Below are 26,733 nucleotides of genomic sequence, written 5' to 3' on the forward strand. Positions count from 1 at the left end.
AATTAGGATAAATGTTTTTTTGAAAAAATTAAAAGTAATAAATACCTTTGTGTATTGAGTTATAATTTTATTTTGTTTCCATGAGAAAAATTCTAAATATCTACATTGACAACATAATCATTTTAAAATTGTTATTCAGTTAAAAAAAAAAAAAAAAAAAAAATATTTTTATCGAAAATTGGTTTTGCAAGAAAATTTTCGTATTTCTTTAATTTAATTTTTATTTTTTTCCAGTAGTTTTGAAAAGTAATAACAATTTATTACTTTTGACCGTTCAAAAGTGCCGATTACATCCAATTTGCTATCATCTAAATTTTAAAAATAATAATTAAAACACATTTTTTATAGTATATCATATAGTGTGTCTAGTGTTACAATCACATGCGAATAACATACATTATTAGAAAATCAATACATTTATCGCTTCACTCAGAAACTACTAACATTATAATTATTACCTATTTGTTAATGACCATTTTACTAGTAGTTGTTATATTTTGATTATTGATTTTTAGTACTTCCTTAATTAAAAAGCCATGATTTCATTGTTTTCTTAAATCAATCCATTTTATTAATATTCAATAATATTTAATCATTTTACAATATTTACATATATACAGAGTTATCTTACACGCGTCATAGTACACTGTACACAGTAGGTAAATAATAATAATAATAAATATAATATGGTCATGTTACTATTGCAGATGTCCAATGGCAGCGGGTGAACAAATTAGTGCATATAAAAACAGCTGGCGTCAATGAGAAAAAACAAAAGAAAATTATTACCGTAATAATCGTACGGTATCTGATTTTGCAGCTGCATCGATGATGACTAATGAAAACCTTTAAAAATCAGACCTAATTGGAAGCCATAATTAACGGCCCCTAGCATAGTTTACTTTAAACCACACGACCCGTTTTCGAAAGCAAAACAAAAATATCAAAACAAGAGATGACGTTGACATATTGTATACCTATCTAACCTAAAGAATTGTATTGTTGTTTAAATATGAATTTTGTCTGCAGAGGGAACTTAAATAGATGACTTGTAACTATGTTCATTTTCATTTATACCTACCGAAAAATTATTATTATTAAACATGGATTTTTAAATACAGCCCAACATTTAGAATCTTTTAATTTTTTTTTTTGCACCTAATTGGAAAATGGTGTTCATTGAATTCTGTGTAGAAATAATTATAATATAAAATTGTTCATTTTATTTAAATAATACATTTTGGTTATTTACATCGGAAATTTGTAGTTGCAGAGTACTAATGTATACAGTATATAGTATTATAGTACCTACTTATGTTAAAAGAAATCCAAGAGATCAATCATTTATTGTAATGACTTATAGATAGGGCTTGGCAGTTGATACATTTTGTATTTTTTTTTTTTTTTGGAACTTTCAGACGATGCCACAAATATGTTTCGTTAGCATGTGAACTGAATAACTAATTTTTATTTTACATTTTTTTATGTTTATTATTTTTTAAGGAGATTTTTTTCATTTTTATGTCATATTCTGAGTAATTTGTAAACGTTGATTAATTAATATAGAATTTTATAATAAAATAGAGTAAAATATTAAAAAAAAAAGTACTTTTATTAATTTAAAACAAATATTTGTAATTTTGTACTTCATTTTATGCCATATTCGCATATATTTTTTTAGGTCATTTTTTAATGTTTTTAAGGTCATCAACTTCCAAACCCTACTTATAAATAATAGCCCTACGATGTACTAAAAATTAATTTCTGGTAATATATGCGTTTAATATATTTTAGATTGAATATATTATGTATACAACATATTATAGCTAGTACTTAAAGAAATATAATACATGTGATAATATTGCCTTACAATTATAATAACTTAATAGACTATTAAATTAATTGAAAATACACTTATTACGATATATTTTATATGTATATAATATACAGGAATTAAAATAAAACAGTACAGAACGTTATAAATGCAATAAGTTTTCAATTCTTGATTTAAAATACTTATTTACTTATTGTCTATAGTGTCTATAATCAATATCATTACATATATAACATTGTTTTATTGTTTGTCATAAACTTTGACGTACGTCCTTCGAATAGAAAAGTATTTAGTACACTCTAAGTAATTAAATAATTAATTTAATTGTTGAGCTGCATAGCATATTATAAAATGGATACATTTTGTTTAAGTAGTCACCTACTTATTTGTTTCAATTATATGATATTCATTTAATTTATGATAATTTGTATACCATTAAGAAACATAATGTTATAACGGCATAACTACATTGTATTAAAAACTTAAGAAGAGAAGTATGCACGAACAACATAGGTATTGAACTCGATAACAATTTATTTTATAATTTACTTTAATACAAGTAACCACGACTGGAGACTAGAGTTCAATTCTCGGGAGTATCACATAATACACTAATAATCAATACATAGTATTATACAACGAGTTGATAACCAACAAATGGTTATTATTCTCGTTTTTAAATCATAAAAATGACTTAAATTTTATCGTCTACTTATAACAAAAGAGAAAACATTAAGAAACTAAAAATGTAATATGATGTTTTAAATATTTTGAAATTTCATTGTGTAGAAAATACCTGATACTATATAATGATGAAACATTTCAAGTCTTTATGATTCATATATTTCTGATAATATTAACTATTGTAAAAAATATTTACGAAAAACAAATATTTTGTCAACGTAAATTGAAATATAGTGATTTCTGAAAATCCTTTACAGTTTGACATTAATAACACGTATGGAATCTAAATGTGAAGTATAGAGCCAGCAGAAAAAAAATCGATTCTGTGATTTTTGTGTTAATTAAGAGAAAAGTTATACAAATTGGTCCAAACGTATGTCAAGTTTCTAATAAAATATATAAGAAGATTCGTCAAAAATAAATTGTGATTTAAAATTTAATCCTACTATAATTGTTGGCAACATCAGATCTTTACGGTCAGAAAAATGAACGCATCAACTGTTTAGAAATCATCGAATCCTCGTCACGAGTGCTTGTACAAATAACTTTAAAATAATTTTAATATAATATTTAAATCAGTTTACCATCTGTGCCGGACACAGCAGTGGCGTTTCGATTATGTTTTATTATTATTCATTTGTATCGTTCCAAGAGCCCAGTAAACGAAGAGTTCTATCGCTAAATCGATTCCACCAAAAAGTGATTATTCCAAGAGATTTTTTTTTTTTTTATGCCTCCAAAAATCTTGACCCGTTTGCCGGTATCGCTAAATACGCCGCGATACAGTCATTACGCGCGTGATAAATAATACACCAGACCGTTGTCGGCAGCCGCAGCGGGTTGATCGATATACGACCATCAAGTCTTGGCGCTGCGGTGCTCGAGTAGTCGCGTGGGTGTTCGCAGTCCTCTCTTCTTCTCCCTCCAGCCTACACACACACACACAAACATCGTCAACCCCTTGCGAACCGGACGACCGCCCGCCCAGTTCGCGGGGTGCGAGCGTTTTTATTCTGTCCATTATTTTCAATTGTGTCAATTTAAAACCCAGGAGGCGCTGTCGTACTATTAATCGAATTACGGTCTCCGCGTGAAACTTTCGTTCCGAGATTATATCGCACTGCCGCCGCCGCCGGTGTTGTTTTTATTTGTTTGTTATTTTATATATTATGTGTGTATGTGTGTGTGTGTGTGTGTGTGTGTGTGTGTGTATGTGTAACGTACACGGTTTTTTATTTTTCCGTTTCGCTTCTAATCGCGTTATCGCGATCCGCACCGCCACCGTCAACGACAGAGACGACGCGAGCGTGATACCACACACAGCGCACAGGGTTAGTGTCGGCGGGGAACGAACCACGCCTCGGGGATGACGCCGACGCGCCAGTAGCGCGTAAAGCGCTACAAGAGTTGTGTCGTCGTAAAGTGTACGCGCAATATTTGGACTTTGTATATGTGTTCGTACAGATGCGTAAGTCCTGTAACGTTCTGTTTATTTTTTCATTTTTTTATGCCCCTCCCTACTCACAATGAGTAATATTCGCATTCGTTAAGCGTACCAGTAATTGTTTTGTTTGATGTCAGATCTACGGTCAGATATTATGAGAAATATCTGTAAACGCGTCATAATAATAACTACCTATCTAAAAACCAAAAATTCAAAATGCGTTCAAATGCATGCATGTATAAGAAAAATTAATTATTAAAATCAATTGATTGTGATTAGAGGAAGGCTTACAACTACAAAGTAATTTTTTTTTATTGTAAACGAGTATTGCTAGTTACTATACTAACATTATTTTTTATTAAAATTCTGTTAGGAAGCTATAAAAGAATACAATATGAAAACCGTATTTTTTCGTTTATTATTTAAATATTTAATTAAGCTGTTGAATTCAAGTATTTAAATTTTAATTTATTCGTCCGCAGAAATTCTGAAACAGAATGTACACTACGAGAAATTCAGAGATCTATTACTTTGAACAATACTATCATTGTGTATCTTAATCGACCCTGTCTATACTATACTTAACAATAAACCAAATTGTTGTGTTTTTTTTTTCATTATTTTCTATGTTTTAATCTCAGAATAATGTACTAAAATGCTTGTTAATATACGAATAAATTGTAACACTTATATTTCTTTACTTATACTTTATCTGCAGTATACAAATAGTTGGAATAATTTATTTATTCGTAAAAAACAATATACATATATTTATCTAAATCTAATAAAATTGTTATTCAGTTTTTAATCACTGCATAATTTTATGAATTTTCCTTAAAACCTAAATCGATTTAATAAATTTTACAATTAAAATTAATTGTGTCACTGTTTAAAAGAATTTTTAATATAAAATAAATGTTAGTATTATATTGGTATTGTTACGTATTTAATGTATTAACATTTTGAGTTATTTTAAAAATAAATATTTATTTAATATGTAAGTAAGTAAAATGAACTTTGTGTAAATCAAAACAGTTGAAAACGGACAATTGATTTATGGGTAAAATAACAGTACTTATATCGTCTATGAATCAGTGTAGGTTTTTTGTTAGCTTATGTTGATTTTTGTTAAACAAGTGGTTCAAAACCACGAAAATGTTTGACATTTTACAAAAAGTAAGACGTACCTAAGTACCACTTCAATATATTTTATAGGAAAAGCAATAATACAGTAATTGTATAACTAAATAAAGTTCAGTATCAAGGTCCGAGGTGTAGGTATACATTTTTCACATCCGTTGACAAAACTATCGAATAAGAAATTCCTCTGTTCTTAATATCTTACTCGATAGTTTTGGCAATGAGTACGGAAAATGTATATGCCTCGGACCTTGATACTGAACAACTGAACAGTGCAAATCTGTAAAGCACGAGCCGCTGATTATTTTTCTGCTTTCAAATTTTTGCGAAAATGAATACCGTGGAAGATTTTGGACGGGGAAGTTATGTGATTAGATGGTCGGAAATATTATGTGAAATCGCGAAATGTAGAAATTTTAGCTCAACACTACCCACGCTTTTTATCGATGAATTCTATAAAAAGACACCCGGGGAGTATTTTCGAACCTAAGGAGGGGTTAAGTAGCAATGAGTATTGCCCTTATTCCACTTTTACAGGGATCTATAACTCCCAAAATCAGATGTTTAGCCCGTAAAACGTATCTTTCAGCTATAAGCACTGGATACTGTAAATCGTAATAATTAGTTCCACCACTTATGTACTGAGTAGTTGACTTGTTAAGAAAACATTTGATGTAATTTTTTAACGATCGGTAACAAATTAGATTTTTGTTGAATTTTCAAACGGACATATCACCGAAAATGGTACTATTAACATATTTTTCAAGTTCAATACACGTTAAACTTTTACTACGTTAATTTTGAACTTTTTCCATTTAAATTATTCTGATAATTTACTAATTAATGTAGTTATTAAATAACAATATACTATATAGTTATATAATTAAATGATTATCTTCCAATGGCATAGTCCTTAATTGTAAAATATGTGAAGTACCTAAAGGTAGGTAGCCACATTTTTAAGTCATATATTTAGGAATTTGTAAGCTTTGATTAATTTATATAGAATTTTAAAGTAAAATATTTTTAAAAATGTATTTTTAATAATTGAAAATAAATATTTATAATTGTTTTAGGTCATTTTTTAATGGTTTTTTAAGGGCAACTTCCAAACCCTAGTTATGAGGTATATAATTTAGTACTTCATAAAAAGTATTAATATAATAATACCTATATAACAATAATATAAATTAATATTACCTAACTATCTAAATATTTGTTTTTTAATAGGTAAAAATATATTGCGTATATTTTAAGTAATAGTTTTGCCTATGTACTTACCACATAATATGAGGTAGAAAGTAAAGTATAAAGTTCAGTAAAGTAAAATATATTAAAGTATATTATACTTTTTATATGATACCTTTACAGCTTTTATGTATTTTTTAAACATGATGCAGTTGTACAAAATATTTTAAAATGTTTATAAATGTTATTGTATTGTTCAGTATCAAGGTCTTGATAAAACTGTCGATTAAGATATAACAACTAGTGATGGGCATACTCAAGATATATAATCGAGATACCTCGATTATTGAATATATCAATTATATTATAATCGAATAATTATTTCAAATGATATTTTTTTGAAAAGGGACTTATTACCAACGAACGTAGAAACAGATTATCACCAAAAAATTTAGATTTTATAACTTTTTAAACAGTAATTTAAATATTAATTAAATTCAGTTTTTATTTTATTAATTGTTAGTAGGTAGTTCAAGACCCTACCTATGTATATCTATGTATATTTATAATACAAGTAAAAGTATTTTATTAAAAATTAAAATTTTCAAATAAATGTATAACGCATCGAATGTTTTTTATTATTCAGCAGGCATAATAAGTAATAAGTAATAACTAATAACCAACAGTATAGGTACTGTAGTAAATTAGTCCATTTACCTATCTACTATTAGATTCTGAATGAAGCAATGAATGTGTTGATTTTACAATGATGTGTATTTTTGGGTCTGTGTACAGCATAACTTATCGAAATAATGCTTCAAATTCAAACTTCGGGGGTAGTTTTCGATAGCAAAGTGAATATCTTTGATGCATTATACAGGTCAAAAGTAAACATTTTCCTACAGTTTTAAAAAAATCAAGAAAAACAAAAAATAAGTAACGGAAAAACGGGAGTTTTTACACAAAGTTAGTTTTTAATCAAATCGATTTTTTTGCTATGGTTATAACTCAAAAACTGATAACTGTAAGTACTTACAATTTTCACCAAATATTTATATTAGTGTTATCTAAAATTTTCGATTTTTTTTTTGAAGTGTCGATAAAAAAAAAAATTTGGATGACCAAAAAAACTTGAAAATGTAATACAAAGCTTCTCATACGTTAGTCTTATAGTAATTAAAATATTATAAGAATACATAGGCACAATTTTTTTATTAACATTTGCAACAAGTTCAAATATTGACAAAAATTCATCAAAATCATGAATATTTGCAAATTATTTTGTTCATATTATATTATTGTACAAAAATTATACAAATGTTGTATAAGTAGCTAAGAGTTGAAAATTGAATACAAGATTTTCCATAAGTTTGGCTTACATTAATTATAAAAGAACTTAAATTTTGGTGTTAAATTTAGACCATTAAAACATAAACCACCTTTTTCACCAACTACCTACTGGAAATTATATCCTAGGCGGCTAGGCTGACAAATCATCTCCGTTCAGAATTGTTTTTTGTATACAATAATAATACCTATCATTGGATTCAAATTTAATACATCTATTATAGTGACTTACTATACAGCAGAGTTTTACTCACTTGACTACTCTTTTTTTTAAATCGATTTTTAAAATGCAAAGCCCAGAAATCTATTTGATTTTAAAGAACATTATTAAATCTTAAATTGAATATTTTATTTATTATATAATTTATGATTTTTATTAAATCTTACATTCATTTACCGATAATATTAATAACGAAAATGGAAAATGTATGTATTATTGTACATATAATAACAAATTAATTCAAAATATTTGCTTAAAATTACAAAATTTGCACAGCAATGTATTCTCTGACATATATATCGTGTCTTAAAAGTTTTTAAATTTCCACTTATAATTAATTCATAATATATATATATATTATACAATATACTCGTTTTTTAATTTACAGAGAGGATATAAATGATAATCCAAGTATTTATATGGAGTTAAATAGTCATAAAATAAAATATTTAATCGAAAATAAATGGGGCCATACAATATGATGAGGAGTTCGATTTAATTGATGTGCTAGTGGTTGGCACGGTTAAATTGCAGAACGATTCATTACAATTTATCATTATTTAAATAAAAAAAAATACATTGAAAACAATATTGGAAACATATTCACATTTTCAAACAAAACTCGAAGACAATTATTTTAATTCTTAAAAGTCCAATCATACAAACTAATATCTATATTTAAATCTGAACATAACTCTAAACCTAGCATACAAAAAATTTACAAAAATATACTAAAAATAATAATAGAACACGAATTATTACAAGATACCTTGTCACATTTTAAACAAAAAATAATAATCAACATGTATTTTAGAGTTTTATTCTAAAAAAAATTTACAAATTCTTACGTTTAGTTATTATTTTTGTCAAATTAACTTTTGAGCCAAGTAAGAAATTTGAGTAATTTTAGAAACTAACTTATATTTTAATTATTTAATTTATGTTTATGATGAAATAATTTAACTTGCCCAACTTTTGAACTTTGAGAAAAACAGAGGTGCAAAATAGAGAATTGTAATGGAAAGACTCATGTTATGTGTGAAATATGTATTTTTTTTTTCAAATGTATTTAATTCACCTTTAAGTATAGTCAATTCTAAAAGTTGTTTTGCTACATTTCATAAAAAAAAAATAATTGTTTAGTTGTACATAGTTTTATTTTTATTGTTAATTATATAAAAAGAATATTTATAAAAATGAAAATTTATTGTATTGACTATCAATGTACTTTGCAAGGTACAACTTATAACTTCTTACCAAATTATTCTATCATCATGAAACTTCATATTCGTAGTCTAATAAGTGTATTCATAATATTCGTGAAAACAATTTTTTTATTTTTAGTTAAAAATTAATGTGGTATTTAAAAGGTTAATATGGTTAAATAAACAATGATAACAATAAAATAACGTTGAATGAATATAATATACAACACAATTAAATTAAGTTTAATACTGAAGTAAAGTATTATTTAAATAGGCACATATTTATATTTATTATTTTATTTTGGGTACCTATATGTATAATATAACAAAGTAAACTTTATTTAGGCATATTATGATAAAAATATTATTAAACGTAGGACACTCCAAAATTGCGGCACGTTAATTCGCAAAAAAATTGAAAGGTGTAAACTATAGAAAATAGGACACCACAATGTTACAATTGCACCGATAAAATTAAATACAAAATTTGAATTTCGAAACGTACGAGTAGGTACGCTTTGAAATATATAGTCTACAGTGTGCAGTCCACAGTTATATTACCTAGGGTTTGTTGTTCGGCAATTCGATTAGGTTAACATGTTATCATAGACAAAACAAACTATAATGAATATAATGCGTATTATATATCAATATAACAATAAATTGTGCAGGTATCATGTTAGTGAAAAATGGTGAATGCCAAGGGTAGTGTTTAAAACATAGATATCTATGATTTAACAATAACATTTGGTTGCATTCATGTTTGTAGAATTTAGATAGAATTACAACCGTGTAGGTACTACCGGTTCTATTCAAAAACCGTGCTGTAAACATAATTATACATACTTTGTAATATAAAGTTTATATTATGTTTAATCATGAATAATTTGGTTTTGATTAAAAAGAAATTTTTTTTTTTTTATTGTATTTCAATGTTTTTTTAATATGTTGTTAATTTTATTAAACAAGTGGTAAATTTTGTTTATTAAATAAGAATAAAAAAAATCTTTTTCTTTTTAAAAAATTAAAATTTTTATGATTCCTATTCATATAAAATAATAGAGCATTATTTAAATGTATTAAGAAAACTTGTTTTCGTTTTCTATGCTGCCCATGAAATGTTTTTTCTAATACCTACGGTAGGTGTACCTACTTAATGTGAATTTGAAAAAAATATTTTAATTGAAATGTAACAAGCAGGTGCCGCAATTGATGCATCATGAAATATTGTAATGTATATTACATTTTTTTGTAAGTACCATTATTATATTATATCAATGTGTATACTTAATAAACTGACAGATGAAAAAAATTTAAAAATTATAAGTGTGAGGTAGTCCACCAATACTTTAGAAATCACTGGCCCGTTAGTTTTAATAGCAGTTCGGTATGATTGTTGTTTTGAAGTTCGCACTAATGAAAAAGTCATTGGGGCGTAGGATGACTATTGAATTGTCTGGGGGGTAAACAAAAAAATCATAGTTTTTTTTTTCTTCGATGACAGCCGTTCGTCATCGACGCACAGTCCGTGTGTACACGCACGTACACGTTTGTTTATTTGACTTGGAAGTAATAATAGTAATAATAATAACTAAAGCGTAAACGAATGGGAGAGACCGTATCGGGCAGGAAAAAATGAATGAAAATAAATATGGGGTTCTTTTTCGATTCACCCCGCCGGCATTGTGATGAAAACAAATCCCGCTGAGAAAGCTATTGTTCAGCGGCCAGGTATTTATAGATACACCACATCTGTTTGATATATGACTACAGAACAGCAAACGTAATTAAATCGCGAACAGATCGAAAATCGAAACTTGCGAGTCTATTTTATATGCATCGGCTGAAACATATCATTCTGAAAAACTTCTCAAAGTTTATCAAAGTTAATTGATAATGACAACAGAACTTTGTGAAAAAACTAACACTTTTTATAACACAATATGGACCCGGTTTTGGTCAATTATTATCTTTTCTTATGTTTGCGTTTTATCATTTATAAAAAAGAGAAGTCAAGTGGATAACGCTCTGCTGTACAATAGAGTAGGAGAGTCAGGTACTCAGGTCACTATAATGAATGTGTTAAATTTGAATGCAATGACAAGTAAAATTGTATCCAAAAAAGGATTTTGAACGGAGATGATTTTGTCAGCTTAGGATATATATTTTCCACTGGTTGGTGAAAAAGGTGGTTTATTTTAATGACATGAATACCTCAAAATTAAATCATGTACAGAAAATTTAAATTTAAATAACTGATATATGTTTCAAGTTTCTACGACTAGTAATTTTTAACTATAAGTAACAAACGTCTAAAATGATTTGATTGCAAATAACCGTTATTTTACATGTGAATAATTGATTTCGTAAGAATTTAAACTTTAGATAAAAAATGTTTAATTGGCTATCTATCAAGTAGGTACTTTTATAATTATTATAAGCCAAACTGTGGAAAATTTTGTATTTTAGAATTATTTCAAATATTTTGTATTTTAGAATTTTCATCTCTTATCTAACTACTTATACAAACTTTTTTATGAATTTTTAACAAAACAACTTGCATATTTTCGCAATTTTCACATATTTCATAAAAATGAACACTAACTTTAAACACGCTTATAAAATAACACAATTAAAACTAATTTAATAGTATTAGAAAGTAATATAGACTTAACCTTTTGGATATCTTTCCATGCTTTGATACATTGTAAGAAGATTGTAGTAAAAATAATACTATTTAAAATTTCAAACATACACAAAATGTATGCTATGTAGCTATAAAACTATAAACGACTGGAAAAATGCTATGTAATTGACACCTTAAGGCTTAAATAACCGTTATTATAACAACTTTAACGATAAATTTACGTTTGTCGCTCTGCATGGAAGTTGGTGCTTGGTTCAGCATGTTAACGTAAGTAAAACTTATATTTTTTAATTTTTACTTTAATAATAAGTTGGTTCTTAGATGAATTGTTGGTTATATATCTTAATATTTATTCATAGTATGTGCACTCCTAATTAATAATTGTTTGATTAGGAAGTACTATACATTTGAGTTTTAAGTGTTTTTACTCATTGACATAACTATAGACACAAATACCATGTTTTTGTAAAACTATTTTAACATTATTATTTATTTGTATTTTGTACATTAACAGCTTATATATCATTACTTTCATAAAGTAAATAATTTCCTTATTCAATATAGATAATATAATAGGTACTTTAAGTGTTACAAATAACAGACTTCCATCAGGTATTATTATATGTAACTACCTATTATTATTAATAGAATGCAGCTTAGCATAAGTTTATCCAACTTCATTCAAAATTAGATATATTGTCATCCTATTATTTTAAATCAAAAATTATTTTGCATGCTCTTTTGCTCATTTTTTTTTCTTTTTTTTTTTAGTTATATTTTTAAAATGTATTAACCAACATTATTTATTTATATTAATTCATATAGTCTAGGCTTTTCACATATTTATATTGTATAAATGTCGGGCCACAAGATACGTTATCATCGCAAGCGGTGGAAAAATTTGCGGCGATACTAGATAAGTCATGTTTATACTATTTTTTTATTCAGTTTTTCTAAGCCCTTGAGATTGAGACCATTAGGTTGAGAAACTCTGATTTGTATAATAGGTAAAATACGAGGTCTGTTCAAAAAGTTCCCGAACTATCGTTTCTAAAAATAGAAAAATTACATTATTGTAAATGTTATGATATCAAAATAAAATAGAGACAAGCAGCTATCTTTTCAATTAAATCCCAAATGTTTATTGCTATCGAATCATTAACTGTGCGCGTTCAAAGTAGACGAGTCGTGTGTATTGTGCGATTTTTAAGATGAGTAATTTTCACGAACAACGTATTAATATAAAATTTTGTGTTAAACTTTGTAAATCTTTTACTGAGACTCACAAAATGTTGCAAAATGCTTATGGTGATCAGTGTTTAGGACGTACACAGTGTTACGACTGGTTTAAACGCTTTAAAGACGGTCGGGAATCAGTTGATGACGACCCACGTTCAGGACGTCCGTAGGAGTTATTCATCACGAATTTCTACCTGCAGGACAAACTGTTAACCGATGGTACTATCTAGAAGTATTAAAACGTCTTCGAGAAAAAGGCCTGAAGTGTGGAAAAAAAACTCATGGTTTCTTCATCACGACAATGCTCCGGCTCACACTTCCCTGTTAATTCGTGATTTTTGCGTGAAAAATCACATGATCGTGCTTCCTCATCCACCATATTCTCCCGATTTGGCACCAGCAGACTTTTTTTTATTTCCAAAACTAAAATATCCGTTAAAAGGACAAAGATTTTCTACGATAGACGAAATAAAAGAAAATTCGCTAACAGAGTTACGAGCAATTCCAGAAACCGCTTTCCAGGATTGCTTTCAACAATGGAAACGTCGTTGGCAAAAGTGTATTAACCAAGAGGGAGAATACTTCGAGGGTGATAAGTCTCAATAGCTTGTAAGTAAGCACCATAAATAAAAAATTGAAAAATTCGGGAACTTTTTGAACATACCTCGTATCATGCTTATGATTGTTAACTGCTCTATTTTGGCTACCTATGATTAATATTTATACGAAAGAAAATTAAAACTATAAAATAAAACTTTATATTAGAAGTTCAAAATAAATCACTTATCTTATCATTGTACAAATAAGTTAATCAAATTAACATTCAACCAGATTTAAATCTTTTGATGGAGCAACTGATGTTGGATGACTTGTAACATTTGTATTTGATTGTGGCTATCTGTTTTGGACGTTTTGTGGTAATATTAACCTAAAATTGTCTGTTTGTTTCTTACAAATATCACTCCGTTTTCTTTTAGTATATATTTGATTGTTACGTTGCATATTCTTGCTAACTGTATGTCCTTTTCTTGCCAATTTCTGATGTCTTATAATCCCGTTAATACACGTGAGTAAAATCCACTGAGGATGGACACCTGGACTGTTTGAGGTATACTCATGAAAAACTTGCACCACCAGGATTGAAGCTGACTCTTGTCTACTTGTGGTGGTATTATTGTCTTTTATGTCTTTATCTGAAATTAAGAAATTACCAAAAAAATATTTATACAAGTAAATTTTATGAATTATACTTACAAAATAATTTGCAAGTATTCATGATCTTAAAAAATTTTGTCAATATTTGAATTTCAAATGCAAATGCTAATATTAATAATGATATAAATTATGATAAGGAATTCTTATAATTGTTGAATCCCTATAATACTAACTTATGAGGAGCTTTGTATTAAACTTTCAAGTATTTTAACTCAGCCAATAAAATTTTATCAGTATTTATAAAAAAAACTAAACAAAAACGAATATTTCAAATGTCTATAAATGTCTATAGAAAATTAAACAATACAAAGAAAATGGCAATCTAAATAACTAGAGAAATTTTCAAGTATCTACCAACTTCTAATTTTTAAATATTACAAATATTTAAAATTGTATGAGGATAAATCGTTATCGTTACGCTATTTCGTAAAAATTTAAAATTCAAACACACTTAAAAATTAAAATATTTTCTATAATGATGCTTAGAGTTTTCTCTGTAGGCACTTGAAGGAAAATTTATAGGAAACTTAGTGTTATATTTTTCAACTATAAATACAAAAAAAAATTATGATTTCTCATCTACAAAATTAACTTGCAAATTTTTGCGATTTTGACATATTTCGAAAAAAATTGAACTATAAACAATGGTTATAAACGAAAAATTATGACTAACGATTTTTGATTTTTTTTTAACTTCACTAAAAACGACTTATGTGATACCTTTATTAAATTTTTTGGGCATCCAAATTTTTTTATCGACACTTTAAAAAAAAATTCTCAGAAAAATCGAAAATTTCAGTTGTTTTTTTAAAATTTAACTGTGTTTAGATAACATTAATACAAATATTTTGTGAAAATTTTAAGTACTTACAGTGATTAATTTTTGAGTTACAACCATAAAAAAAATCGATATGATCAAAAACTGGTTTTGGGTAAAATTCCCGTTTTTTCCGTTACTTGTTTTTTATTTTTCTCGAATTTTTTGAAAACTGTTGGAAAATGTTTATTTGTGACTTCTATAATGCACCAAGGATATTTGCAAAAAAAAAAACAATACATCATTTTCTTCAATACATTCATCACTTCGTTCAGAATCTAATAATGAATTGTATTTTAAGTTTAATACACAGTAAAAATGAACAACTTTTTTCATAAAATAATATGATTGGTGTTAGTGTAGCGTACTAGCGTGCGATCTACCGCATACATGTGCTCTTCCTGTGATCTCTAGCCATAACTTACTATCCAGTTCTTTATCGGTAATTTATCGTTAATAACGTTAACGTTAAGGCGGGTTTCCACGGCGCGTGGCTCGGCGAGCTTCGAGCAGCGCAGTTTTTGTACCGATCCTACATATTATATGCTCGGCATATCACGAGCCTAAAATATCTTTATCATTCCCACGGCCACGACGCGTGACTTGGCGAGTCACAAGCTTATCCGAGCCGTTCAGAACTCCCTCTTTTTTGAGGAAAATAAAGTTACCAAATTTCTCAGTTCAAAATTGCTAGTGCTCTAGATCAGACGCAAGTCGCTGCTTGCGCAGATGCGTATTTTGTAATGGTAAGTGGCGAGTATTTAAAAGAAAAATAACCCAAAAAGAAAAAAGAAAATCCATGGAAAGAAGATACTGGATGCATGATATTTATAAAAGCCGTACTAGGTAACTTAAAATAATAATTATTAATTTCAAGTTTTTTTTTTATTTGAATATTTACATAAATATATTTTTTATATATAAGTAAATACGCATATGTTAATTTATTTATATCAATGTTTAGTTTTTTAATATAAATATATTTACGAGTATGAAGACAATTTTAAACTTTAAATTTATATATAAGGTCATAACAGTTTATAATATTTTTAATTATATATTATAAGCTAGTGATTTAACTTGCAGTAAATAACATCAATTAAAATAATATTATATTTTAGATACAATGCAACGAATTTATTAGAAGATTTAAGACGAGGACCATCAAAAAAATTCCAAAACTTTTGTAGGATGTCTGCCACAGATTTTGAATACCTTATTCAAAAAATTGGTCCAATAATATCAAAAAATGATACAAACATGAGAAAGTGTATTCCTGTTCAAGAAAGGCTGGCTGTAACTTTAAGATTTTTAGCCTAGGGAGATAGCTTTAAGAGCTTATCATATTTATTTAGGTTTTCCGTTCAAAACTTCAAACTGTTTTCAGATGTGTACAAGAAGTTTGCAAGGCTTTGAATAAGGAGTTAAAATCTGAAATCACGGTAAAATATTTTTATTTAAATTAAAAATACTTTTTTTATTATTACTTTTCAATATAATAATTAATAATATTTACAAAAAAAAAAGTGGGCAAGTGGGTACCGTTCTGCTGTACATTAGGGGGCGGGTTTGACCTCGGACTAGGGTAGGTTAAATTTGAATGCAATGATAGGTATCTATCTATACAAACATTTTTATGAATTATACCTACACAATAATTTGCAAATATTCATAATTTTTTAATCACTATAAGAATAACATATGAGGAACTTTGTATAAAATTTTCAGGTATTTTGATAGGGCCAAAAAAATTTTATCGACACTTCAAAAAAAATTTTTCAGAAAAATTTAAAATTTCAGTTATCTATAAATAGCTCAAAAAAACTCAAAATATTTTGAAAATTAAATCATGTAAAGAAAATGCCAATCTAAATAACTGGTAAAATTTTCAAGTATCTACGACTTATACTTTTTGAATAATAACAAATATCAAAAATCGTTTGAGGCTTAACTGTTATTTAACGCAGTTTTGTAAAAATTTAAATTTCAAACACTCATAAAAATTTTTGTCTGAGTCCGGTAGAGTTTTTTTTACAGATACTTGAAGGAAAATTTATGGAGAACCTTGTACCAAATTTTCAAAACTTAGTTATAAAAGAAAAAAATTTTATGATTTTTCAACTTCAAAATTACTTGCAAATTTTCGCGTTTTCGACAGATTTCGTAAAAATTTGAACTATAAACGCTTATAAAAAAAAATTGTGACTAACGATTTTTAATTTTTTTTAACTACAATAAAAACAACTCATAAGGAACCTTGTATTAAATTTTCAAAACTTTTTGGTCATCCAAAAATTTTTTATCGACACTTAAAAAAAAATTTCTCAAAAAAATCGAAAATTTCAGTGGTCTATAAATAATTCAAAACAAGTCAAAATTTTTTGAAAATTTAACTATATACAGATACCACTGACATTAACATTTGGTGAAAATTTCAAGTATTTTCAGTTATTAGTTTTTGAATTACAACAATAAAAAAAAATCGATTTGGTCGAAAACTGGTTTTGCGTAAAAATTGCCGTTTTTCCGTCATTTTTTTTTTTGTTTTTCTCGATTTTTTTGAAAACTGTTGGAAAATGTTAACTTTTTACCTCTATAATGCACCAAGGATATTCACTTTTACATCGGAAACCACTCCCATTGTTTGAAATTGGAGCATTATTTCGACTAGTTATGCTGTACACAGACACAAAAACAAAAAAAAAAAACACACATCATTGTAAAATCAATACATTCTTCACTTCGTTCAGAATCTAAAAAAACATACATCATTGTAAAATCAATACATTCTTCACTCCGTTCAGAATCTAAAACACACATCATTGTAAAATCAATACATTCATCACTTCGTTCAGAATCTAAAGAGATAAAATAAAATTTGAAACTGATAAGTGATAATACGTATAATATAGTGTTTGACATACGAGTGTGAAGTTAGGGGACCATAGCTAGGGGACACGATTAAAGATATTATGGTTACGCGACGGGCTATGTTATAAGCGATATCACACGACTACTGAAATTACTTTCAGAATCAGCTGTTTAACTAACTTAGTGCGCTCTCTATCCGTGAAAACAATGCCATATTAAAATATTATATGAAAATATATTCCAGCCTAATTTAAATTATATAAGTAGTGCTTAATGCTTATTAAGCACACAACCATTACCACTAATATTTACTAAGAATTTAATTCAAAATTTAATCAATGTCATTACGATCATGATTAAATAAATTGATTAAATAAATGATCAGTTTTGAACTGTTGTGAGGGGGGAGGGGGCACCGATAATATAAATCTATATTTTAATTTTTAATCGTGATTATTATTTTTAGTTTTAAAAATAATTATTTCATGCACGTTTTTAAAGTATTTTTACATTATAATTGGCATAGTGTTTTTTATAAAAATTATGTCGTGTTGCTTATCTTTCTGCTCTTATAAAGGTTTAAAAACCAGTACGTTTGGGGTACCAAAGGAAATTTCCTTAAAAATTAAATGGGAGAAAGCTTTAGGTATTACATTAGCAGACAAATCTAGGATATGTCAATACCATTTTAAAAAGGAAGACATATTACAAACATGGGTATTAATAATATTGTTGACGAAGAATGCTGGGATCTAGATGATATATTCTTGGAGCATAATTATTCTGATTCAACAGTCTTTGATTGTATTGTATATTATTTAGCTGGGTAAATAGAAAAAGTAATTATTTTTGTTATAATATAAATATAATAATTATTTTAAACGTAATTAACAGATACATAGCAAAACGCTTGATAAGAAAAACAAAATGTGTACAATGCATAAATGGTTTAAAAAATTTAAACACAACCAAGTTTGGAACATTGGCAGAATTAGTCATTGCAAAAAGTAGAGGTTATCTTACTCATCCAGATAGTAATCTCTTCAATATATTGAAGTCACTCGAGCATTCATTTAATAAATTTGCAGATGAATTGAATGTGTTTGATAAAACATGTGAAGATTTCTTTAAAAATAATGTCCACATTACATTTCCTTGTGTAGATCATCGAACATCAATGCTAACTGATATTACTGTTTATTACTTGGTTATGAGAATGCGCCAGTATAGCTACATTGAAAATCAAAATAACAAAAAATTAAATAAAACTAAGAAAAAGCTTTCTAAACTAGTGAATACATAATTGTATAAATATAATAATATTTATATTGTTTTTATAGTTAATTGTTAGATTATTATTTTGTGTAATACCTAATTGGTTGTCCTTACTCCTTATTGTTCATTGTAAATTCTTAAAATTAATGCAAAAAAAGGGTGTCCTGTAAAACACTAAATTAAAATTAAAATTTCACATTCATTAACATAGGTATAAGGTATATATTTTGAAATTGCGATTGTCAATAAAATTTAATTTAATCTATTCTGTGATATAGTTCTATTTCTATCATACAATAGTACATAAGTATTCCACTGCTGTTATAGAGCGCTGCAGAATTGTTGTTATCACCAAAGTAATATTGAAAACGACAATTCCACGCTCGTTGAGTAACCATTATATCTTTAACCGTGCTAGGGGACTATCTTTCCGGACGCCTAGTGATAAGAAACCTTGTACGCCTGGTTGCAGTTTATTATTTTCAAGGCGCCATACGCTTAAATTACATTATAGCACAAGATAGCGCCATGTAATTCACCCAGTGAATACTGATTTTAGTATTATAATATAATGTACTGTGTATAATATTATAAGTACCTAGATGCATACGATCTTTCGGTACTGGCGGGCGCGCGGTTATTAATTTGACAATGTTCCTGAAGGTGGAGAAAAAATTTGATATTATATTCGGAAAGCCAGGAAAATTCTCTACGTGCTAAATATAAATATAGAGTGCACACGGGTCTCGGTTGTACAGCAATAAGCGACTGAACGTCCAGGGTCCGCGCCGTTTTTATTTTTTTTGACAATGTTCCGGAATATATTTCCGGAAACCAATATATTCGGAAAGCCAGGAAAATTTTCTATCGAAAGTTTATAATTTCATTTTGTACAAAGCTTTCGGGGACATAGTAATATACGACCGATCAGCCCAGGGGACCATGTTTTCGTACTGCCGCGTGCAGGTACCCATGCGCCGTTTTTCACGTTCATCTTAGATAAATAGTTTACTAATCTAAATAAATTCATCTACTTTTAGATTCTGAACGGAGTGATGAATGTATTGATTTTACAATGATGTGTGTTTTTTTTTTTTGTGTCTGTCGACAACATTTGGAGCAGTAAAAATGCTTCGATTTTTGACCTCAGCCCCTCTTTGAAAAGGAAATTGAATCTAGTTGGTACTTTGGGGGGGGGGGGGTCAAAAGTTAAAAATCTTCAATATTTTTAAATGAATCGGGAAAACCCCTAAAAAAATGAGGGAAAACGGGATTTTTTACGCAAAACCAGTTTTCGTCAAATTTAAATTTTTTATTTTGCTATAACTCAAAAACTAATCGATGTAAATACTTGAAATTTTCACCAAATGTTTATATTAGCGTTCTCCATACACAGATAAATTTTCAAAGAATTTTGACTTTTTTTAAACTTTATAGACAACAGAAATTTTCAATTTTTCTAAAAAATTTTTTTTGCCCTAATAATAATATTAAAATATAATATATTCTAGACTGACAAATCATCTCCGTTCAGAATCATTTTTCGTATACAATGATTTTACCTATCATTGCATTCAAATTTAACCTACCCTAGTCCAAAGTCCACCCCGCCCCCTAATGTACAGCAGAGCGGTATCCACTAACCGACTTTTTTTTATTGATGAAAATCGTAAAAATTGGCCAAACGATTTTTTAAATTTTTTTTAATGTATTTTTTATAAATAATCTAATTTATAATAATATGTACAACTAACGTAAAATAACGACCGTGTTTACTCATTTCCCATTGTCGCATGTCGTAGCCTGTAGAAATTAAAATGTACAATTCGTCTATTTTAGGAATAGATGCTTGCTGTTGTCTGGTTATTATCGACGGTTGTCTATTATGGACTATTTATATTTTATACAATTAAAATATGAAGTATATAGTTACAACTTAAATAAAAAAATCGGTCGCCGAAGCCCACAAAACACACTGACAATGTTACAGCCTATGACTTATCAGCGACAAACACAATATACACAATATACCAATATAGGTAGTCAATACGCATTCGAAATATTTTAGATTTTATTTATAGTTTGGTTTGTTGAGTGTGTTGTCTATGTAATCTGTTTTTCGATAATCAATTGTCATTTATTCATTTTTCTGTCTTCACTGTCTTCAGTCATCAGTGTATCACGTTATCGATTTCGGCATTTGTTAATAAGTCAGAAAAATAATAAAATTTCAAAACGCTACCGTTAAAACATATATTATGTATTATTATTAGATTATACAATATATACATTTTTCAAATTTTTTAATTTTATTATAATCTGTTGGCTATGTCTATTATAAAAAAATGTTATTATTATTTTTATTTATTAATTATTATGTAAGAACCTATTGCCCAATTAAAATATACTTAAATTTAAAAAAAAAGTCGGCAAATGGGTACCGCTCTGCTGTACATTAGGGGGTGGGGTGGACCTCGGACTAGGGTAGGTTAAATTTGAATGCAATGATTGGTAAAATCAGGGCCTGATTAAGGAGTTGGTCACCAGTAGTCTAGGGTTAGCAAAAATTCTACATTCGTAAAAAAAAAATGTTGTGGCGCCCCCAATTTAACGTTGACCAATTGGCGCCCTAGGCTGTAGCCTACTAAGCCTATTGGTTAATCAGGCCCTGGGTAAAATCATTGTATACGAAAAACGATTCTGGACGGAGATGATTTGTCAGTCTAGGATAAATTATATTTAAATATTGCCATACATTCTAATTTGAAACAAATATTTTATTTTTCAATTAGGACGCATTTGCAAAAGGCATGGTTAATCAATTTTGACTTTAACTTTAGATATAAATACAAACAATTTTATGAATTTTGAACTACAAAATAATTTGCAAATATTCATGATTTTGACAAATTTTTGTCAAAATTTGAACTTCAAATGCTAATAAAAAAAATTGTGCCTATGTATTCTTATAATTTTTTAATATGAGGAACTTTGTATACAATTTTCAAGTATTTTGATTGGGTCAAAAATGTGATTCACTTGTTCTGTATAATATGTTGATCCATTAACATATAATAATATTTTTTACATACTAAAAAAAAACAAAAAAAAACTATATTGTTAAGTCAGATTATGGTACAGCTATTTTAAAATTATTAAAAAAAATTATCTTTTTTTTATCTCTTTATCTAGAATCTAGATGAATATGAGTTTAGTCATCTTTCATCTCTATTTAAATACTTTTGAGTTGCATCATCTTTATCTTTATCTAGATAAAAAAATACTTATTTAATCCGAACACTGTATATAACCTATTATAAGGCCATGATATAATTATTAATTTACAAGTAATAAGCGACGGCCGGAAATCGGTAAAATAATTTAAAAACAGCTAGCAAATTAAATTAAACCACGTTTATACGGGTCATGAACGCGGGAATTTGTCAAAATTGAGTGCGAATGTTCGCCGCTAGGATACGTCATACTCGTCTGAGGCAAAGCGCTAAAAATGTATTTTGCCGCGTAGCCGTTGAAAATGTTGAAATAGAGCCGATAGCCGCCACCCGGTGACCGTGTCATTCTGTATTTTGCGATCACGCGGAACGGTCGTCAATATTAAAAGTTTTAATTTTAAAATTTTAAAATTTAATTTAAAACACAATATAAATGTAAGTACAATATTGATGACTACCTCTAATATTTTATATATTTTATATTTTACTTATCTTTATTCCCAAGTTCAATTTTAAATACATTTAATGATTGTATTACAAAATAATCAATTATTATTTTTGAATAATATGCAGGGCCACATTTAGGCTCACGTTCACATTCTTCTTGTTAAAAGAAACTAAATACTTAACCGTAAAAACTAATCAATGTAAATACTTGAAATTTTTACCAAATATTTATGTTAGTGTTATCTATATACAGTTAAATTTTCAAAAATGTTTGACTTTTTTTGAGTTATTTATAGACCACTGAAATTTTCGGTTTTTATGCGAATTTTTTTTTAAAGTGTCGGTAAAAAAATCCAACACTAAGTTTTCCATAAGTTTTGCTTCAAAAAGCTATAGAGAAAATTTGAAGCGTCATTATAGGAAAAATGTTTTGAACGTTTGAGTTTTAAATTTTTATGAAATCGCGTAACGATAACGATTTATCCTCAAACATATCTATGATTATATAAGGTATTATGTATTATGAAAGTGCATACCATAGCGTCCTCATAATTCTGTACAATTTAAAAGTAACAGTTAATTTTCCTTGGTTATTATAAATTCAAATTTATTACATTAATTGGTAAATAGGATAACTAAGTATTTAACTTTCAGCGTACCTATTGTGGTTGAATATACAACTAATATTGATCGTGTTGTAAATATTGTTAAATTTATTATTTTTATTTTTGAAATTGAAATTATTCATCGTAATATTTATATTCCAAAATAACAACATTAATTTGATATAAATAACTAACTTATTGTAGTATAGTGCATAAATATTGAAATATTTTGTCTCATTTATTATATAAACTTTATGCCTATAATTTAACTTATGTTTAGATGCCAACATACATTTACGATTATGGTGGTGGAGGTGGCGGCAGTCGTGGTGGCGGAGGCGGCGGTCGTGGTGGTGGAGGCGGTGGTCGTGGTGGTGGCGGCGGTGGTCGTGGTGGCGGTAAAGCCCCTAACAGAAATAGTAAGTATATATTATCATATGATACCAACTTATTGGTTTTCTATAGTCTAGTTCTATCTACGGACAATTTATATTCATGTGCATTCAGTGGATATTTCAACTAATATACTGGGCGATAAAAATCTCTCAAAGAGAAAACTTTTTGTTGCCCAACAGATTTTTGTAATTTAATTACTGGCCGACGACGATTTTTGTAAAAATGTCTATGTTTTAAATTATTATATAATTTTAGTTATAGATTATTTATTATGTTTAATTTTATTATTTATTTAAGACGTATATCGTCAATGGGCGACTAATAGGTCGTATCTCAAAAAAGTAAAATTTAATAGCCATTATATTAGTAACAGTAGGATCTCCAGGCTTTTTACCAGGTCTAATAGTATCAAACCTGTATGATTCAAGTTCATATTTTTTGAAAAATGTTACATCACAGTATTTTACATTGTATCGATATGGGTTTAATCCTGGCACTTTTAGTTATTTTCATATAATCTGAAGGTAAATAAATGTCAGTATTTTTTAATTTATTTTCTATTGTTGAATGGACAGAGTCACATCCCATCTGTGTATGGCCTTTGGTTAAGTATTTTTGTTCAATTATAATTTTATTATTAATAGCAAACTCCAATAATGCATTAGATAAGACACAATTTCTGTTTTGATAACAGCAACCATCACTCCAAAGTATAATATTTTTAAATGGATTTTTTAAATTAAATTCAGTTATTTGATCAATTACACAACTAACAAAAGATGATGCTGAGAGGTTTGACTGTGTTTCATCCCACCAATAGCATGTGCAGTCTCGAGAGGATAAATTATACATTGTAAAATTATGTACACATAATTTACTCTTATAATATAAAGCACTTGCTTTTAAATATGGACAAATTTTTACTGCCTGGAGGTCCATAGTGAATACAATAATATCATCAAGCATAGCTTTTTCTTTGTCTCTAGTTTTTTTTCTTCCCTACTTCGATCTTTATTCTTCATATGTTTACTCCAATCATTCTCTTCAATATTTTTTGTTTGATAAGAACAACAAATGTCACATTGATCCTTTTTTGGGTGATACACAGAAAAATTGGTTTTTTCATAAATATCAGTAAATATTTTTCTAGACACTGGTTGTTTATTTTCTTCATCACACTTTATTTTGTACATACTGTATAATTGAGACTTAGATTTGACATATGGCTCAAAATATAATCTAGAGGTAGATTTCCTACAATAATGTGAGGGTAGTTTTGGTAATTTGTTAAGAAATTCAGTTACAAATATCCTTTTTCTTTTTTCTGGAGTAATTCTTAAAGTAGAGCTTTTGTTATTTTCTTTATTTTTCTCATAATTCATCTCATTATCTTTTTCAGTTAGGCACCAAGTTAGAACTTGTTTTTCACCTAACCCAAGTGTATTTAAAAACATTGTTTTACATACACACTAATATGCATCATGAATTTTTAAATTATAAGACATAGTGCTGTTCCTTCGTGATGATTCTACAGTTCTTTGTTTCACAGAAGTGGTTATTATTAAAGAAGTTACATAAGTTTTTTTTTCATCCCAGTTCAAGTTTTTCCAAAAACGATTAAATATTTTTAATCTATATACTTCAGCTACTTCATTGCATTTCCTTTTTTGTGATTTTTCACTTGCACAAGCTGGTCTAATATTTTTACCTACTCAGTCAACATTATGTAAAACTTGATTTATTCTTGACCTGCTATATCCTAAATATGGGTCTCCTTTCATTCTTAATTTCTGATTGACATTTCTTTTCCAGCTACCTGGCATACTTTCTCTACTTTTTGGTACTTCATATTCCATATCCAAATCATTACTATCATCAGCACTTAACACTTCCATACCATCAAATACTAGCTCATCTTCAACTATATTGAAATCTGTATAAAATTGATTATTTTAATATATTTTATTAATGATCTATTTATTTATTATTAAATATACCTATATACTTGCATAATGTGATACGTATAACGTATTACCATTGGTTATAAATAATTGTTTAAATTAAAAACGAATTAACATTTTATCATGGATATGTTTTAATTTTGATTCATTTGATTTTCTAGAATGCATAGTTTGTTTCAAGCGGGGGCATACCGCCACACAGTGCCATTACGCCAAGCGCGCCGCCGCAGCGGCCACGGATGCTGCCGCTGAGGCTGCAAGTAGAGCAGCCAGGGCAGAGAAGGCCGCAGAAGCGGCCATTGCTCTTGCAAAAAAGTTGAGGGAGGAGGCCGCCCTGGCTGCTCAGCAGCAGCAGCAGCCGGAGCTACAGCAGCAGCAACCGCCGCAGCAACTGCCGCAGCCTTAACATGCCTATATGCCTTATAACAAATTAATATAAAATACAAAAAAAAAAAATTTATTCAGTGTGTTTTCATTTCCTGATCATCATTATAGTTTAATAATTGGAGTTACTAATTTGTAGGTGTCTTGTAATTTAAAGATATGCGTACATATAATGATAACGATGTTCAAAATTTAAAATAGTAAATAATTACATCGATATTATATGGTACCTTTAATGTTTTTAATCTAATATTTGACATTATTAGATAAATAATATAAATAAAATAAATTATAATATAATAAATATTATGGTAGTAAGTTAAAATAAATAAAATAAAAAATGAAAAAAGTCAATCTATCACCCTGTATATTATTTTTATTTAGCTCCAAATCTTCAGAAAATGTTTATTCTGCACCTGGAATCTTCCAAGATTTCAATATCTACAATATAGCAAATAATTAAAAATCATAACAAGAAATAATATAAACAATTATTTAATAATGCACATACTTGGTTATAGAGTTTTCCATTGGTATATGCAATTATATCAGGGAAGACAGAAGAAATATATGTTGAGTTG

General features: G+C 27.9%; 2 protein-coding genes and 1 long non-coding RNA gene across 3 annotated transcripts; 2 read left to right on the top strand and 1 right to left on the bottom strand.

Moving 5' to 3' along the window:
* The first annotated feature begins 3,479 nt into the window (after positions 1-3,479).
* Positions 3,480-26,257, top strand: LOC126552789 (uncharacterized). The gene is made up of 3 exons (XM_050207727.1): positions 3,480-3,986; positions 23,692-23,830; positions 25,930-26,257. The coding sequence occupies exons 1-3, from the start codon at positions 3,969-3,971 to the stop codon at positions 26,172-26,174; spliced, it is 402 nt and encodes a 133-aa protein (XP_050063684.1). The 5' UTR covers positions 3,480-3,968; the 3' UTR covers positions 26,175-26,257.
* Positions 18,360-19,154, top strand: LOC126552788 (uncharacterized). Its single transcript, XM_050207726.1, has 2 exons — positions 18,360-18,677; positions 18,746-19,154. The coding sequence occupies exons 1-2, from the start codon at positions 18,565-18,567 to the stop codon at positions 19,152-19,154; spliced, it is 522 nt and encodes a 173-aa protein (XP_050063683.1). The 5' UTR covers positions 18,360-18,564.
* On the bottom strand, positions 25,698-26,696 carry LOC126552790 (uncharacterized). Its single transcript, XR_007606203.1, has 3 exons — positions 26,664-26,696; positions 26,515-26,593; positions 25,698-25,740 (listed from the first exon to the last, which is right to left on the bottom strand). It is a non-coding gene; the product is annotated as an uncharacterized LOC126552790 (long non-coding RNA).
* Positions 26,697-26,733: the final 37 nt, after the last annotated feature.

Source organism: Aphis gossypii, chromosome X, assembly GCF_020184175.1.
Source record: "Aphis gossypii isolate Hap1 chromosome X, ASM2018417v2, whole genome shotgun sequence".
NCBI lineage: Eukaryota > Metazoa > Arthropoda > Insecta > Hemiptera > Aphididae > Aphis > Aphis gossypii.

What these genes read in the sequence shown, in the direction of transcription:
- LOC126552789 (XM_050207727.1), top strand. An exon ending in TAAAGCCCCTAACAGAAATA is followed by an intron (nt 23,831 to 25,929) that starts GTAAGTATATAT and finishes TTGATTTTCTAG; the next exon opens with AATGCATAGTTTGTTTCAAG.
- LOC126552788 (XM_050207726.1), top strand. Translation starts at nt 18,565, where the DNA reads ATGGGTATTAATAATATTGTTGACGAAGAATGCTGGGATCTAGATGAT. An exon ending in ATTGTATATTATTTAGCTGG is followed by an intron (nt 18,678 to 18,745) that starts GTAAATAGAAAA and finishes CGTAATTAACAG; the next exon opens with ATACATAGCAAAACGCTTGA.